Source organism: Peromyscus eremicus, chromosome 9 (genome assembly GCF_949786415.1).
Source record: "Peromyscus eremicus chromosome 9, PerEre_H2_v1, whole genome shotgun sequence".
Lineage (NCBI taxonomy): Eukaryota > Metazoa > Chordata > Mammalia > Rodentia > Cricetidae > Peromyscus > Peromyscus eremicus.
Window position 1 is genome coordinate 111,476,593 of NC_081425.1, and position 15,219 is coordinate 111,491,811.

Sequence of the window (15,219 nt, forward strand, 5' to 3'; positions counted from 1 at the left end):
GTATGTTGGAGATAGTGGAATGGAAAAGAAACTAGATTGTTCTAATTCATAAAGTAAATATGCACCTTCAAATGACTGGGAATCATTTCTGCAATGTCTCACAGTTTTTTTTAAAGCCTTTGAATTTTTTTCCTTTCCCTGTGTTGTTTTCTGTGTAATTAAGCATTCGTTCCCCTCTAATTGCTCTTGAAACACTTTAAGAGAAGTTTTTTTGTTTGACACATGATTTTAGGCAAAAATCATAGAACTTTCGGTCTGAAAACACCCATGGCTTATACTTCTGTCCTTAACTAAAACCCTGGGCAAGTGACTTGGTTTTTGGAGAGTCTGGTTTCTATGTATGTTAAAGAAGAAAACGTCTACTTGATGTGGAGTTTACTACCTAACAATTAAAAAAAAATGTTTTTAAACCAGACAAATACTAGCTCTTATTTTAAAATAGTCATGATGTTTTTGTCACACCAACTTTCAGTAACAATCCTTGGGGGAGGGCAATGGCCAGGGAAAATTGCATCAGTCCCTGAGCACAGCAGACTCCTGGAACAGGGACCAGAACATCAAATCCAGTGTTCTCTGTAGTCAGACTGTGACTGTTTGTTATGGTGACTAGGATACATATCATTACTTCTCTACATTCACAGTTGTAGCATTATTAATGGTTCTTAAAGTATGTTACTAAAGTGATGGGTTTTAGAGATTTTGAGTGGCATTTTTAATTAATAAAGTTATTAATAATAAATAACAAATATTTATCAGTTCTTGTTGGTTAAATCCATTTTAGTTATGTTATTTAGAAGCACTCATTTTTTCCCCAGTGACTTTTGTTTAGAGATTGAAGGTGTCATCTTCAGACCAGTGTTCTTTATCTCTGAGAAAGGAGGGAAGGTGAGGGAGTGTGCCAACCAACCCCACGTTAGCATACTCTTAACTTGTCAGGAACAAAGAGGTGTGTAGCTTGAGTTTTCCTGCCTGGCCCACAGTCAGGGCAAATCTCTCTCACCTGCCAGTCCCACAGCCACTCAAACCCGACCAAGTAAACACAGAGACTTATATTGGTTACAAACTGTATGGCCGTGGCAGGCTTCTTGCTAACTGTTCTTACAGCTTAAATTAATCCATTTCTATAAATCTATACCTTGCCACATGGATCGTGGCTTACCAGCATCTTCTCATGCTGTTTGTCATCGTAGAGGCTGGCAGTGTCTCTCTGACTCAGCCTTCTACTTCCCAGCTTTATTCTCCTTGTCCCGCCTATACTTCCTACCTAGCCACTGGCCAATCAGTGTTTTATTTATTGACCAATCAGCAACACATTTGCCATACAGAACATCCCACAGCACTTCCCCCTTTCTTTCTTTCTTTCTTTCTTTTTTTTTTTTCAAAAAGGAAGGTTTTAACCTTAACAAAGTAAAATTACATATAATTTGGGAATTTGGGAATTTGGGCATAGCTTCTCTTACTACTTCCTGCTGGAGGGGGGCGCTGTATCTTATGGGCACACAAAGAAAATTTTGGGATTATGGAGTAGTCCGTAAGGGTGTATAGTCTGAGCCAGTCACCTTGAAACGGTTCTGGATGTTGGATCATCTGGGCCATGGTGTCATTGGAGACGTTTCAGGGGGTCTTGGCTGGTCAAACCTGATGTATGTTAATCTGGAACAAATCCATAGCCTTTGGCTTTCTGTGGGAACAAAAGCAGAGACTCTTTTCCAAAGCAACATATCCTTATATCCAAATTTTGAAGTCAAGGTACCTTTAAAGTGTACATTTTGGCATAATTCAACAGCTTTTACAATCAAATGTTTTTCTGCAGTTAAAAATCCCAAAGACAATAAAATCCAGATTCTCTGTGTAATATTCATCGTCACATGGCTTATTTTTTATATTAATTTTACTGTCTCTTTAAAGGCTTTATTTTTTAAAACTATGTATTTGTTTATATAACTGTATATATCACCTTTTTTGTCTCTTTCAAGCCTACGTATATTTTACACACATTTAAACTATTACATCTGAATCTGTCTTATTGTGAATCTATTGCTTTAAACTGCAGCATTTGTAAGACTGAAACGGCGATCTGAATCTGTCTTATTGTGAATCTATTGCTTTAAACTGCAGCAGCTGGGGTGCTGGCTCCGCCCACCTCAGCTTCCCAACATGGCAGCAGTACGTTTACCACCAGCTCTGGGAGCTATCGTGGATCTATGCTTCCATCCAAGCAGCGTGTAGCCCTGAAACCTCTTTTTTTGTTTTGCACTAGCAAAGGCCAAATCCACCACGCAGCTTAATGTGCCACTTGCAGAGGCCTCATTCCCGCCATACGGCGGCAGGTCGAGCACGCAGCTAGGAACCCACCAGTAGCTCAAACCAGCAGCTACCTCTCATTTGAGAGAGACAATTAGGAACTATTTTTTAGCTCCGTTTTAGAATCTTTTTTCTCAGTTTTTAGGTGGAAACTCTTGCCCCACGTTGGGCGCCATTTGTAGCTTGAGTTTTCCTGCCTGGCCCACAGTCAGTGCAAATCTCTCTCACCTGCCAGTCCCACAGCCACTCAAACCCGACCAAGTAAACACAGAGACTTATATTGGTTACAAATTGTATGGCCATGGCAGGCTTCTTGCTAACTGTTCTTACAGCTTAAATTAATCCATTTCTATAAATCTATACCTTGCCACATGGATCGTGGCTTACTGGCATCTTCTCATGCTGTTTGTCATCGTGGTGGCTGGTAGTGTCTCTCTGACTCAGCCTTCTACTTCCCAGCTTTATTCTCCTTGTCCCGCCTATACTTCCTGCCTAGCCACTGGCCAATCAGTGTTTTATTTATTGACCAATCAGCAACACATTTGCCATACAGAACATCCCACAGCAGAGGTGCCTTGGCAAATGAGAAAAATGAGGCCCTGGAAGTCATTTTGCAGGTTAGCAGACCTGCAGCTGCAATTCAATTCTGTTGGACTCTGACAATCCACATGTCCTAACTTCATTATTCTGGCTTTTAGGTAGATTAAGATATGGCCATCAGGTAAAGGAACTCACTACTAAGCCTGTGGTAGAAGGAGATAAGTGACTCTTGAAAATTGTCCTCCAACCTCTGAGAGTGATTGTATACACATGCACATTCTAAGATGGTAACCTATCAAATGCTATTTTAGTACATGTTTGGCATGCTCAAATTTAGTCTTGTTTCATAGTTTACCATGCATCACTATTTTTTCCCGTTCTCTTCAAGCCTCACTAATGGTAGAGTTCTTGGAAGTCCCCTGACTCCAATAGTCACATCAAATACACTGAAGTCAGCCGTAGTCAAAAGCATTGACAGCTAATTCTTACTCTGTAGAGATAAGAAAAGTCTGTTTTCTCTGGGGGCCAAAGCTCTGAGCATCATGGCCACCACGAACTTTTTCTGCTATAGTATTCCTTCTTGGGGCCCATTATAACTTATAGAGGCACTATGTTGAATCCTGTGTTTTTACAGTAATAGCAGAATATCTTTGAGTACAAAAATGCAGGAATTAAATACATAAACCACAGTTTACAATGTGTTATATTAACATTGTTTTAAATGCCCTGAGTTTCTTCCATGACTTTGTTTTACATCCAACAAGCATTAATTCTTTGAATTTGGTTTTTGTAAAAGAAACTAACCAGGAAAAAAATCTATTTACTTGCAATGTATGTATGTGCATATTAGTTTTTGAGACATGAAAATCATGTGGAATTAACAAAACAATTCTTACTTTTTATACTTTAAATTGTTTTATTCATTATTTCCCCTCATCAAATGGCCTTTGTCTCTATTCAACTCCATAAAACATTTCCCTTTATGGTTGAACATTTACTCAGAACCTTCAGTTGTAGTTCAAAACTGGGTTGTTTTCTTTGTATTACTTACCTAAGCCCCAACTAAGTGGCTCCTGAGCTGTGGCTCAGAAACTCTCCTGACAGGCCTTTCTTTCTAGAGAGGTATACAACCACGGCCTCCAGGTATCTGCCCACTCATCTGACTCCATTTCTGTCAATGTTAGCTTCTCAGCCCTGGTTGCTCTCTGATTCTCTGGGAGCCCCCAGTCTCCCCATTGTTTCAGGCACTAGCAGTCTCCCTTCCTTCGCCAGCATTCCTAAGCATCCTTCCTGTCAGGCATCACAGTACCCCGAACACCTTGGTGAGGACTGTATTTTCAGATTGTATCATCAAATCATCACTCCTTCAATTTAAAAAAGTAATATAAGTGTGTGTGTGTACTTACCATTTATTATCCTCTCTGACTCTAGCTGTACTATATTGTTTTTTAAATCTTTACCCCACACCATTGTGCCACAAGCTGGCCAATCCAGGGAATTTATTTAGCAATTTGGGGGGGGGGGGGCAAAGACAAAAGTTCAAATGTACCTTTTCTATATAAAAATTTCCAAGTTTAAACTTCCTATTTCTGGTGTTTCACATACCAAATACAGTTAGATGTAAGTCTCAGAACCATATTAAGAAGATCTGTTAAGACCTTTCTGAGTTAGCTCTAGCAGTTACCAAAAAAAGACAAATGAGAGACCCTTTAAATGTGTACAATTTGTATCTCTCAGACCACATAACATCATTATCAAAGTTCTTCCTGGGTTAAAACTATAGCATTCACCCTTTCTTTCTTCTATGTAACCAGCTTTGTGGACAATAGTCACTGGAAATCCCTGTTTTATTTCCTTTGTTGATACTGGCACTGTTTTCATCCAAGCCTAAGTCTCTGTACCAGATGTGGAGCAGCCTCCTCATGTCTCTGGACTATCCAGGCTGAAGCTGTCTTTCTGGGACAGCTATCCATCAGTGCTGTAATGGCACCTATGGGAGCTTTTCAAAGAGACCCTTGGTCTTATCTGACAATACCCTACACTGTGTTATCCAAACAGTCCCGAAGAAAACACCAACCAGTATGGTGATATTTTATTTGTACTGAAATGTGACTTTATTTGTATGTTAATAAATAAAGTTGCCTGGGGGTCAGAGCTAATAGCAAGCTATAGCAGAGCTGGGCGTTGGTGGCACACGCCTTTAATCCTAGCACTTGGTAGGCAGAGCCAGGTAGATCTCTGTGTGGTCAAGGATACAGCCAGCATTGGAGACACACGCCTTTAATCTCAAAACCAATCATAGAAAATCTGGAGGTCTGTACAAACAGGCAGTGACGAGGCGGTCATGTGGTTTGGTTTACAGCCAATGAGAAGGCAGAACAGAAAGCCTATATAAAGACAAGCACACAGAAAGTAGGTCTCTCTTGGCTGAAGAGGCTAGCTGCAGCAGGCGGGTAAGGCTCTTAGCTCTGATCTCTTGGCTTTCTTCTTTGCATTGGTTCTGTGTTTCTTATTTAATAAGACGGTTGGTTACATCTACAAACCAATGTGTTGCACCTGGACTCTGACATGCTCATCCCTATGTTTGGAAAGCAGAATGCATACTATCCTGACCTTGGCTTCTGCGCAAACTTGTTTATCTAACCTCTTGCTTCTTCAGCTCTTTGTACTCTGTTCCTTCCTTCCAGGGCAGAAGCCAGATGTTGTAGGACATCACTATTAAGAGAGTTGCCTATTTTTTTCTTCTTCAATTAATTTTATTACCATAAAAATGGCAGAAGGTATATAGGCATTCACAATGTTATGTGACTAGACTTTCCTTCTTCTAAGCCTGGGTGTGAATATGTCTTTAAAGAACTCATGGGCTAGACAGACGGCTTAGTTAGTGAAGTGCTTGCCACACAACTTGAGGACCTTAATTTGGTCTGTAGCACCCCACAAAAAAACAGATGTGGTGGCTCCTGTCTGTAGGCCCAAGACTGGGGGAGCAGAGACAGGGGGATCCCTGGGGCTCACCGTCCAGCCAGTCTAACCAGTTGGTAAGTTTTTGGGTTTAGTAAGAGACCCTGATCACCTCCCCTAAAAGGTGGTGCATAATTAAGGAAGACATCCAGCATCAGCCTCTGGCCTCTAAGTGTATACACACACACACACACACACACACACACACACACACACACACACACACACTTACATGCACATACACTCACATAAAGAACTCTTTAACCTCTACTTGCCCAAGGCCAGACATCTTGTCCATCTGCTACTTGGGTAATTGGTAACATATCTCACTTCATGAAGATAGGAACCATGGTAATTCTTTACAATTCCTGTCAGTCTGGGAACATTAAAGGCTGCCAAAGAGAGAAAGCAGCATAAATTATAGCACCATCTTTGAGAAACTCACAGTTTGGGAGCATTGTCCCTCAGCTGTGAGATGGAGATAGTAATACCTCTTTCACTAAATTGTCATTAGGATTCACATTTCAAGATAATATATGAAGTAGCCAACACATTCCACAGCCAGACTCCCTAGTTCACATCCCAGGCCTCTGCCAGTTGTCTTTGAACATTGTGCTTCAGTGGTTCTCATTGAGAAGGTAGAGATGATGATGATGATGATGATGATGATGATGATGACAGATTTCACAAAGCTTTTGAGAGGATTGAATTTGTTAGTGTAAGTATTGGGTACATAATAAGAATTCAGTAAGACTGAGCTATTATAAAAACAAAATAACATATGAGAGTGCCTAACATCATAGAAGAATGCTGTTCAAACTGGCCGTCCCAATGAGATACAGAAGGTGGGCCACGGCGTAATACAACACTTTTCTCCTTGAAAACTTCTTGTTAGGAAATGTGTGCCTGGTGACAAAACTGATTTACACTCTGGGACTAGCTCCTTGTCGTCTTTATAAATCAGTAGTTGACAGTTTCAGACCAACTTTTGCTGTCATTTGTTTCTTTGGCCTAGGATATAGTAGGCAGTGAGTAAATATATTTATATAGCCTGGCCTGAGAAACTTATTCAAGATATGTTAATAAGGTAAATAAAATTTTTCTGCATAACAGCTTTTTCTCATTTTTTACAATTGGAATAAGCCATAGCTGTTAAAACAACAGCTTTGTTGCTGTTTTTGTTGTTGTTTGGTTGTTGGTTTGGGTATAAACAACAAAACAGTTTTTAGTAAGTAAAATTTATTTGCATAAATAAGTTTGAAAATGATCCTTATTGCTTAGCTAATAAAACAATATTTGGTGTTACTGAGGAAAGAACTAATTTAAATAAATATAGTTTTGATTCATTTATAGCCAACAAATTACCATAAAAATAATAATTATATGACTCTAGGTTGTCCAGAGAAACAGAACTGTGTGTGTGTATGTTTTATATTTATTATATGGCTTCTGACTTTGGCTTATAAACTTACAGGATACAGTGATGGACACAGAGAAGTCCTATAAGCCATACAAAGCAAGTTGGAGAATCTGGAGGGCTGGTGATACACTATGACTGAAAGACCTAGGAACTAGGAAATCTGTCATTTGAAGCTTTAGTTCAAATCTTGACTCCAAGTCCCAAGGAAGAAGAATGATGCCCCATCCAAAAACAGGCAAAGAGCAAATTCTCCCCTACTCCACTTCCCCAGGACGAGCTGAGGCCTCCTACGTTCTGTAAGCAATCTATTCTACTTAGTCTGCCTATCCCAAACCAACTTTCATTTACATTCCTAGAATAAATTTTTAACCTAGTCTGTTATCACTCAGGGAGGATGATACAGAGAAGCAGTAATTACAGTCATAGTACATAATGTAAGCTTGACTTGAAGATGAACTTTAGAAATGCTTTTTTAATTTAAATTTGTTAGTTTGAGAATTGCATACTTGAGTACTATATTTACAACATTTCCCTCCCTCTCCATGGTGCAACTCTTCCCATGTCCCTTCTATTCCTTCTCAAATTCAAGACCTCTTCTTTAATTATTAGTTACCTATATATGTATGCATAGACACTCAGACTCACACACAAAATTTACTGAATCCATTTAGTGTTGCTTGTATATACAGTGCATTTAGGGCTGATGACTTGGAATTTGATAAGCTCCTCTCCAGAGAAAATTGATTCTCCTTCTCTCAGCAACCTTAGATTGCCTATAGCTCTTCATCTAGGAGTAAGGCCGTGTGAAATTTCCCCTCCTGCATTGACATATTCATTAGTGTTGTCATTATGCAGGTCTTATTTAAGTAACCATAGCATTGAAATTCCCTGGGAACAGCCTGTCATGTCTAGAAGACACTGTCTAGCAACACTGGCTCTCTGGCTTACACTTTACATCTCCTCTTCCATGGTTTTTCCTGAGCCTTAAGTGCAAGGGTTGCATTGTAGGTGTAACAGCTGGGTTTGAGCATCCCTTTATGTTTACCAGTTGTAGTGCAGTGATAGTCTCTACTGTTGTAAAAAGAAGCTTCTTTGGAAAGGGGGGAGGGCTGCACTTACTCGTGAGTAGAAGGATGAGCGTTTTGAATGCAGCTAGATTATGGTGGTTTAGGAAAATACCAATAGTAGATTCCCCTAATGTTTCCTATTCAAAATCAGCCTAATTTTAGAAATGTTGTAATTAATTCTTGTTTTAAATAAAATTTTCATTTCAATTTCTAGAATAATGTTTTGATGGGAAATTATTGACAACAGTTTCTGCTGAATTACAGTTGAAAACATGAAGACTTGGTGTAGTTGTTTGGGAAAATTTTCAGGTGCAGAGGAGTTTTCAGTCTAAAACATTGATTTGGTGGATGGAGAAAATCTTTCATGTGATGGTACAGAGGAAGGCAGGCTGCCTTGTGCAACTCTCTCTCCTAATATTCTCTTCAAAGTGGCCTCACAAGGCTGTGCAGTGAGGGTAGTAACCCTTGTCAATCCAGAGAGAAGAGGTATAGGTTGTGCAGCCAGAAGGGTCTGGGATCACGGAGGAAACTGTTTCAAAATCAAAAGGAGACCAGTTGGAAATGCAAAAGAAAATGGAGAATCTTGGAGTAGATTGGATTCCTTTGCAGAGGGAAAGGCATCCTGTCACCTCTCATGGTACCAGAGCTCCCCCTGCTGTACAAGAAAGGCAAAGAGACAGACCTGTCTGCCAGGAAGGACTTTCCCGCCCCATGATTACTGTTTAATTTTTTAATCTTTTGGCTCTTTACTCAAAGTCATTGAAGCTGTTCTCATTCTTTGCTTCCACTCATCACTTCCCTTCTCTTCTTGATAATTTCATGTTTGAAACATTTGTTATCATTTAAAAAGTTGACAATTCAAAAAACATAATTGGAAAGTATATTTACTGGCTTATTGAGGTGCCTAGAAATGCATATACATAAAGTGCAATTCAGATATATAATATACCTGGATAAAATGTGTATGGCAAACACTGAAGAAGGGAGAGGCTGTATTTCTGCCGAGTAGAACAGCTCTAGTTTTAAATACTTGAATTCTCTGACACTAATTTGTGTGCTGCCTTGGGCAAGTTACTTAACTTCCTTCGTGCGCTGCAGTTTCGTTTTTAAAAAAAAGAGGATAATGGCACTGGTTTTTCTCTGCTTCATAGAATTCTTATCAGATGAAAGACTTGGTAATGCCCCACTTTATCTAGCCATCACACTCCAGGCTCAGCCATCTGTAAGGAAGCTGAGAATCAGGAAACCACTACATGCCAAGAGAAGGACCAAGCCACAGTGACCTGATTGTCTGTATACACATGTATACACACATTTGTATACACACAACTGGGTGTGTCCTTGTTTTTTTCTCCATAGTTACATAATTTTGTTTTTAAGGAAAGGTAGAAAAAGGAAAGATAAGGGAAGCAAATATGAGTATATTGAAAATTCATCACACACATAATTGGAGAAGATACCGCAGAAGTTCAATAGCATTCTTATCCTAGAACTGGAGGTAATTAAGTCTAGATTTCAGTTTACCATACTACTGGGATCCTGCTTCAGAGTGCATAGGGGCTTTAGCAAATGTATTCTGAATCATGGTCAGAGTGTTCTTTAAAAATATTTATGTGGCCGGGCGGTGGTGGCGCACGCCTTTAATCCCAGCACTCGGGAGGCAGAGGCAGGCGGATCTCTGTGAGTTCAAGGCCAGCCTGGGCTACCAAGTGGGTTCCAGGAAAGGCGCAAAGCTACACAGAGAAACCCTGTCTCAAAAAACCAAAAAAAAATATATATATATTTATGTGTATATGTTTGTGCATGTGTATGTCTATGTATGTATGCCTGCAGAGGCCAGAAGAGAGCATCAGATCCCTGGATCTGAATTGTATTTTACCCATTATGGGTGTAAGGAAACAAGTTTACAATGCTTTGATAGGGAAGTGTATCCTGTATACCGTGCCTAACAATGTGGAACCAGTTACGCCATGATAACAAGATTCTCTTTTATGAGGTTCTTAGTCTCATTAAGAGCATCTAAAATCTAGACTGGAAAGGACACTTAAGGAAAATTTTACTAGTACCTGAAGGAGAAAATGTGAGCAAGCTGTAAATCTTGGCAGCTGTGGGGAACAGGAAGCTAGAGAAGAGGAAGAGATTAAAATATGCCATGTGTAAGCACTCACATGGCAGAAGGGTAGAATACGAGGTTCAGAGAAAGAATGCAAAAGACCAGAACATCCAGGAAAGCAAAATCTCTCAGTTTGTGTTCTGCTAGGGAGAAAAGAGGTTTAAAGAAAATTCATTTTAGGAAAGCAGAACCCACAGTCAGAGTTAAGAAGCAAATGCAGCGATAGTGAGGGAGTGTACCCAAAGCTCACTTCCAAAGAGTGCTGAGGAGGAGGCCGCCGAAGAGGAGCATTTGAACTGCGACCACAGGTCGGAAAGAGGTCATAGAAGAGCCGACCAGAGCATCTTAGGCAAGTGAGAGCTGTCTCCCCCCACACACACACACACACGTGCAGGGCTTGGTTCCTGTGTGATGCTAGATGCAGTGACCCTGCTCCAGCTGTTTATGGCCTATAGCAGTCAGGCAGATGTGACACCTTTTGTCCACATATAAAATCCCAGCTGCAGTTCACTAATCATCCTTGGGAAGAAGTGCAGTGGCCAAAGAGCTCTGCTGCACCTCACATCTCCGTGGAGGAGGCTGGATCCTCTCCGGCAACAGGGCCATTTAAAGGCATTTCTACCTTGATTGACTTTGCCAATATGTATTTCTGTCTCTTTGGAGTTGTTAATTTCTTCATCAACTATCTCATCCTCCCAGGACCTCTCTGCAGGAGCTGTTCACGGCTGCAGTTCTGTTTTCAAGGCACTGTCAGCACACAGAATGCATGCCTTGTACTCCTGGCTTTATTACATGCTATCATTTAGTGCCACAAGCCCCTCTCAGCCATTTGGGAATTCTTCTTTATAAAGATTATTTTCATTTATTGTGGGTTTTTTTATCCTTCATCCATAGGATTATCTAGTTTTGAAACTGCCTCCTTTGTTGGAGGTCATAGTTCTTTCCTTTTCTGCTGTATCATGTGCTTCTTTCCTGTGCTTGCTAATAATAGATAAGTAAATGGCTTATTCTCTATTCATAGCCAGATGAAGTTATTGATGGTAAGCATTAATTTTTAAAACACTTTTCTTGGCCAGAAAGACTTTGCTGCTATTTATGTTTACATAAACTATAAAAATTAATTTGCTTCCACTGTTGAAAAATAATCACTTGTGAAATGCAAAATAAGTTGTTTATTTTGTTGACAGTCACATGCAACTCAAACTTTCCCATCACAAGTTCATTTTCATAGATTCATCATGGAATGGAAATTTATATTTCACAATTTTACATTTCTTGGGCAAAGTGGAAATATTTAGAAAAGTTTATTAATGAAACTTGAAAACTTTGATCATGAACTTGTGGTGTCCTCATTGCATACTTCAGCAATTCTGAACACTTCCTAAAGACAGGAAATGAGGAATGCTGTATCTAGCAAAACTCTAGGAAGGATTTAAAATGTAATCATCATTAGCAAAATTCTAAAAATGGCATGTTCTTCCTTAAAACCTTAACTTCCTTGCTCTAATGTTGTGTATTTGCTTTCTGTGTGTATGGGATATACTGTCTTCCTGCTGTAGAGCGAAAGCCAGTTATGCAAGAATGACCTTGATTCCATGTGACTCAGGCACCATCAACTCAACTTTTCAGATAGTTCTCATTCTAATAAGAGTAAATCTATAGAGCTGGCATGATGGCTTAGGGTCTAAAGGTGCATATACACACAAAAATAAATGTAAGCAAAAAGAGTAAATCTACGGAAGAAAAAAGCTACAATGTAAATTTCTGTTTCTGATTTCAGTCGTGAAAGACTTGAAAGTGTGCTAAAGTTTTATCTATATATTACATGTATTTTACAATTAGTCTTATTGTAATATAATATACTAATCTTCTATTACATTAGTTGGGAAAGATGGTTGTAAAATATAAATAATTTAATTACTTTATAATGAGTACTCTCTGAAAGTTTTACTATAACCCTTGACAGAAATATCCAAACACTTGGAAATACAGTGTTGATGTTCTCTTGGAAAATTATTATTTTTTTCTTTCAGGCTTATTTACAGTATAATTTTAAAATCTTACTAAAATGGCAAGTATTTTTAAATTATAAAAATGTGATTTAATGAAAGAAACTAAAGGTTAGAAATAATGAAGGCTCAGTATTTTAGCTGTATGTTTCTTTTAGGTCTTAAGTGAGGGTACAAAAATAGTATCTTGACTGATTAAACTACTATAACAAATTACCATCAACTGATTAGCTTACAAACAGAAGAGTCACATTTGTCACAGTTGAGATGAGAGCATGATATGGCATATGTCTGTTCTTGTGGAAACATTAGAAATTAGTGTTACCATTCACCATCTCCTTCTCAGTGCTCCTGAGTATGGAAACGTACCAATCTGGGGCCAGGAGTTACTAGAATAGTGGATTCTCCCCTTGCTTCCATGGCATGAAGTATGAACAAAAAATAACAGTTGATGTTACATTAAGCTGAGGGTTGTTAGTTGTTATCACTGTAGTCTAAACCATTGTCACAGAAAGAGGTTCTAAAAATGTGACTCAGCTAAAGTGAATTTTTTCTCCATTTGAATTGATCATGTTTTCATTTTAATTTGTTAATCTCTTGGTTTTCATTATAGAAATTTTCATATTAAATACCATTTCATTGCACAGACAACCCCTGTAGGTCCTCACATTTGATGAGCTTTTGTGTTGTTTTTTATGATCATTGTACACTGAGTTTTATAAGGACATTTTCAGACAAGTAAATCAAGTTCTTTGATCATACACACCCCTCTCCTCTAAGACTACTCCTCTCCTGGTATTCCCCTTTCTTCCTCCAGCTTTGCTTCTACTTTCATGTTGCACCATATGCATGCACATGTGTGTGTGTGTGTGTGTGTGTGTGTGTGTGTGTGTGTGTAAAACCTAGAATCGACAAATGAGAAAAGGAGTAATATTAAATTTTTGAGCCTGCCTTATTTTGCTTAATATGATAATCTCCAGTTGTATCCATTTTTGTACAAACAAAATAATTTTACTTTTTATGGCTGAATAAAACTCTGCTATGTAGTATGTATACCACATTTGCTTTATCCCTCATCTGTTGATGGATACCTAGACTGGCATCATAAGTATTGTTAATAGGGCTGCAATAAACATGGATGCACAAGGATCTCTGTGCTGAGCTAGACTCCTTCAGGAATATAACCACACATATGGTAGTACCTCCATACTGATTTCATACTGCCTGATTTACAATTCTCATCAGCAGCTTATAAAGGTCCAGCCCCCAATCCTCCCAAGCATCTGTTATTTGTTTTCTTGAATTCAAGAGTTCATTCATGTGCTCTGATTTTATTGAACATTCTTATAATCATTCCTTTACGCTTTTTGTCTGGGTTTTCATCTAACTTGTTTTTACTGTGGAATTGGTCATTTTCAGTGGGGTGATGCTGCCCTGATTTTTCATGTTTTGTATGTTTCTGCACTGTGACTTATGCATTTGGGGTTAGTTCTTCAGCTGGATTTATATTTTTAATATTTATTTGTTGTGTGTCTGTTGTGGGGGGGGGGTGCCATGTGCCATGTCACATTTGTGGAGTCACAGAACAACTTGTGGGAATGACTTCTTTCCTTCCACCATGTGGGTTCCAGGAATAGAACTCATGTCCTCATGCTTGGCAGCATCTGCCTTTAACCAATGAGCTGCCCTGGTGCCAGAGCAGACTGGTCCTCCACCCACCCCTTCTCTGCCCTGCCCTACAGACAGCTTATAGACAATTTAATGTCACCTAGTTCGTTCTGGAAAGAATTGTGTAAACACAGTATCCAGATGAGTCATTGGGCATTACCTGCAGCAACATGATGAGCCTAGTGCCTGTGGTCAGAGTTTCTCCCAGATGTCCATACTCGGCTTTAGCACCTCCTTGGCTCAGACCTTCCTCTCTCATTCGCACATGGGTGCTACTGAGAATCAAGGCCAAGCCGCACTATCTGATCTGCACTCAATGTGCTTTGATTTTTGGACATCTTTTCTTCCACTCTCCTTCATGTACTCATCCCAGTAACTTCTAGGATAGCCTTCTGTTCAAGTCCTGAGGGTTCCTTGACTGTAGGAGGAAGCTAGCTCAGGAACAGGGATGGGCATGTTCTAGACTCAGTGGTGAGAGGCTTGTGGAGCATATACATTCAGCTAGCCTAGACACAGTGTGTTGTACTACGTGTCGTGCTTTCAGCCGTGGCAGTGACAGATGAATGTGCCTCAGAACCACCACACTTCCTCGTGGATGTCCCTGGAAGACCTCCAGTGAGTCACGTCAGCCTTGAAGTCCTTTTTAACAGAGCCTTCTAGACCATCACTCCCAGTCATTTGATGCTGGAACTTTGGATAGAAGCTATTTGCTGTCCAGGATTATGAGTTTTAAAAAAGACAGAGTTTTCTTCAAGTGGATTTTTTCTAATATTGATTTTTCCATAAAAGGAAGAAAGAAAAACATGAGGACAAGATATTAAATCTCACCTTTGTGAAGGCATTCCACTAGGTAGCAAATATAATATGACTCAGAATATCAGGCATCTCAGGTTGATAGTTGACTTTTTTCACAAGTGCCTGAAATGCTACCACTTAAGATGGTATCGACAGACTTTAGATACCAAGCAGGAAGTGGAGTTGATGGTCTTAACAAGAAATGAGAGATACACTTGGGAGTTCAAATATAGCTGTGTGGAAGTGTTGTTGCCATTGTCTGCAGACTGTGCTTTGCAGGGCCGACCCCTCATCAAGCACATGCTCCCACAGTCAAGTGTTGCTGTCCTCTAGAGTACTCCC

At 39.5% G+C, this 15,219-nt stretch overlaps 1 protein-coding gene across 9 annotated transcripts in view; it reads left to right on the top strand.

Moving 5' to 3' along the window:
* Positions 1 to 15,219, top strand: part of Cfap20dc (CFAP20 domain containing) — a 240,785-nt gene that overhangs the window by 42,957 nt on the left and 182,609 nt on the right. For 2 of the 9 annotated variants that reach the window (XM_059274242.1, XM_059274243.1), the window contains one exon: positions 7,280 to 7,521. The exons of the other annotated variants lie outside the window; for them this stretch is intronic. In XM_059274242.1, the coding sequence (XP_059130225.1) occupies positions 7,439 to 7,521 (83 nt within the window). In that variant the 5' untranslated portion in view covers positions 7,280 to 7,438. The remainder of the gene's footprint in view (positions 1 to 7,279; positions 7,522 to 15,219) is intronic. 9 annotated transcript variants of the gene reach the window in all.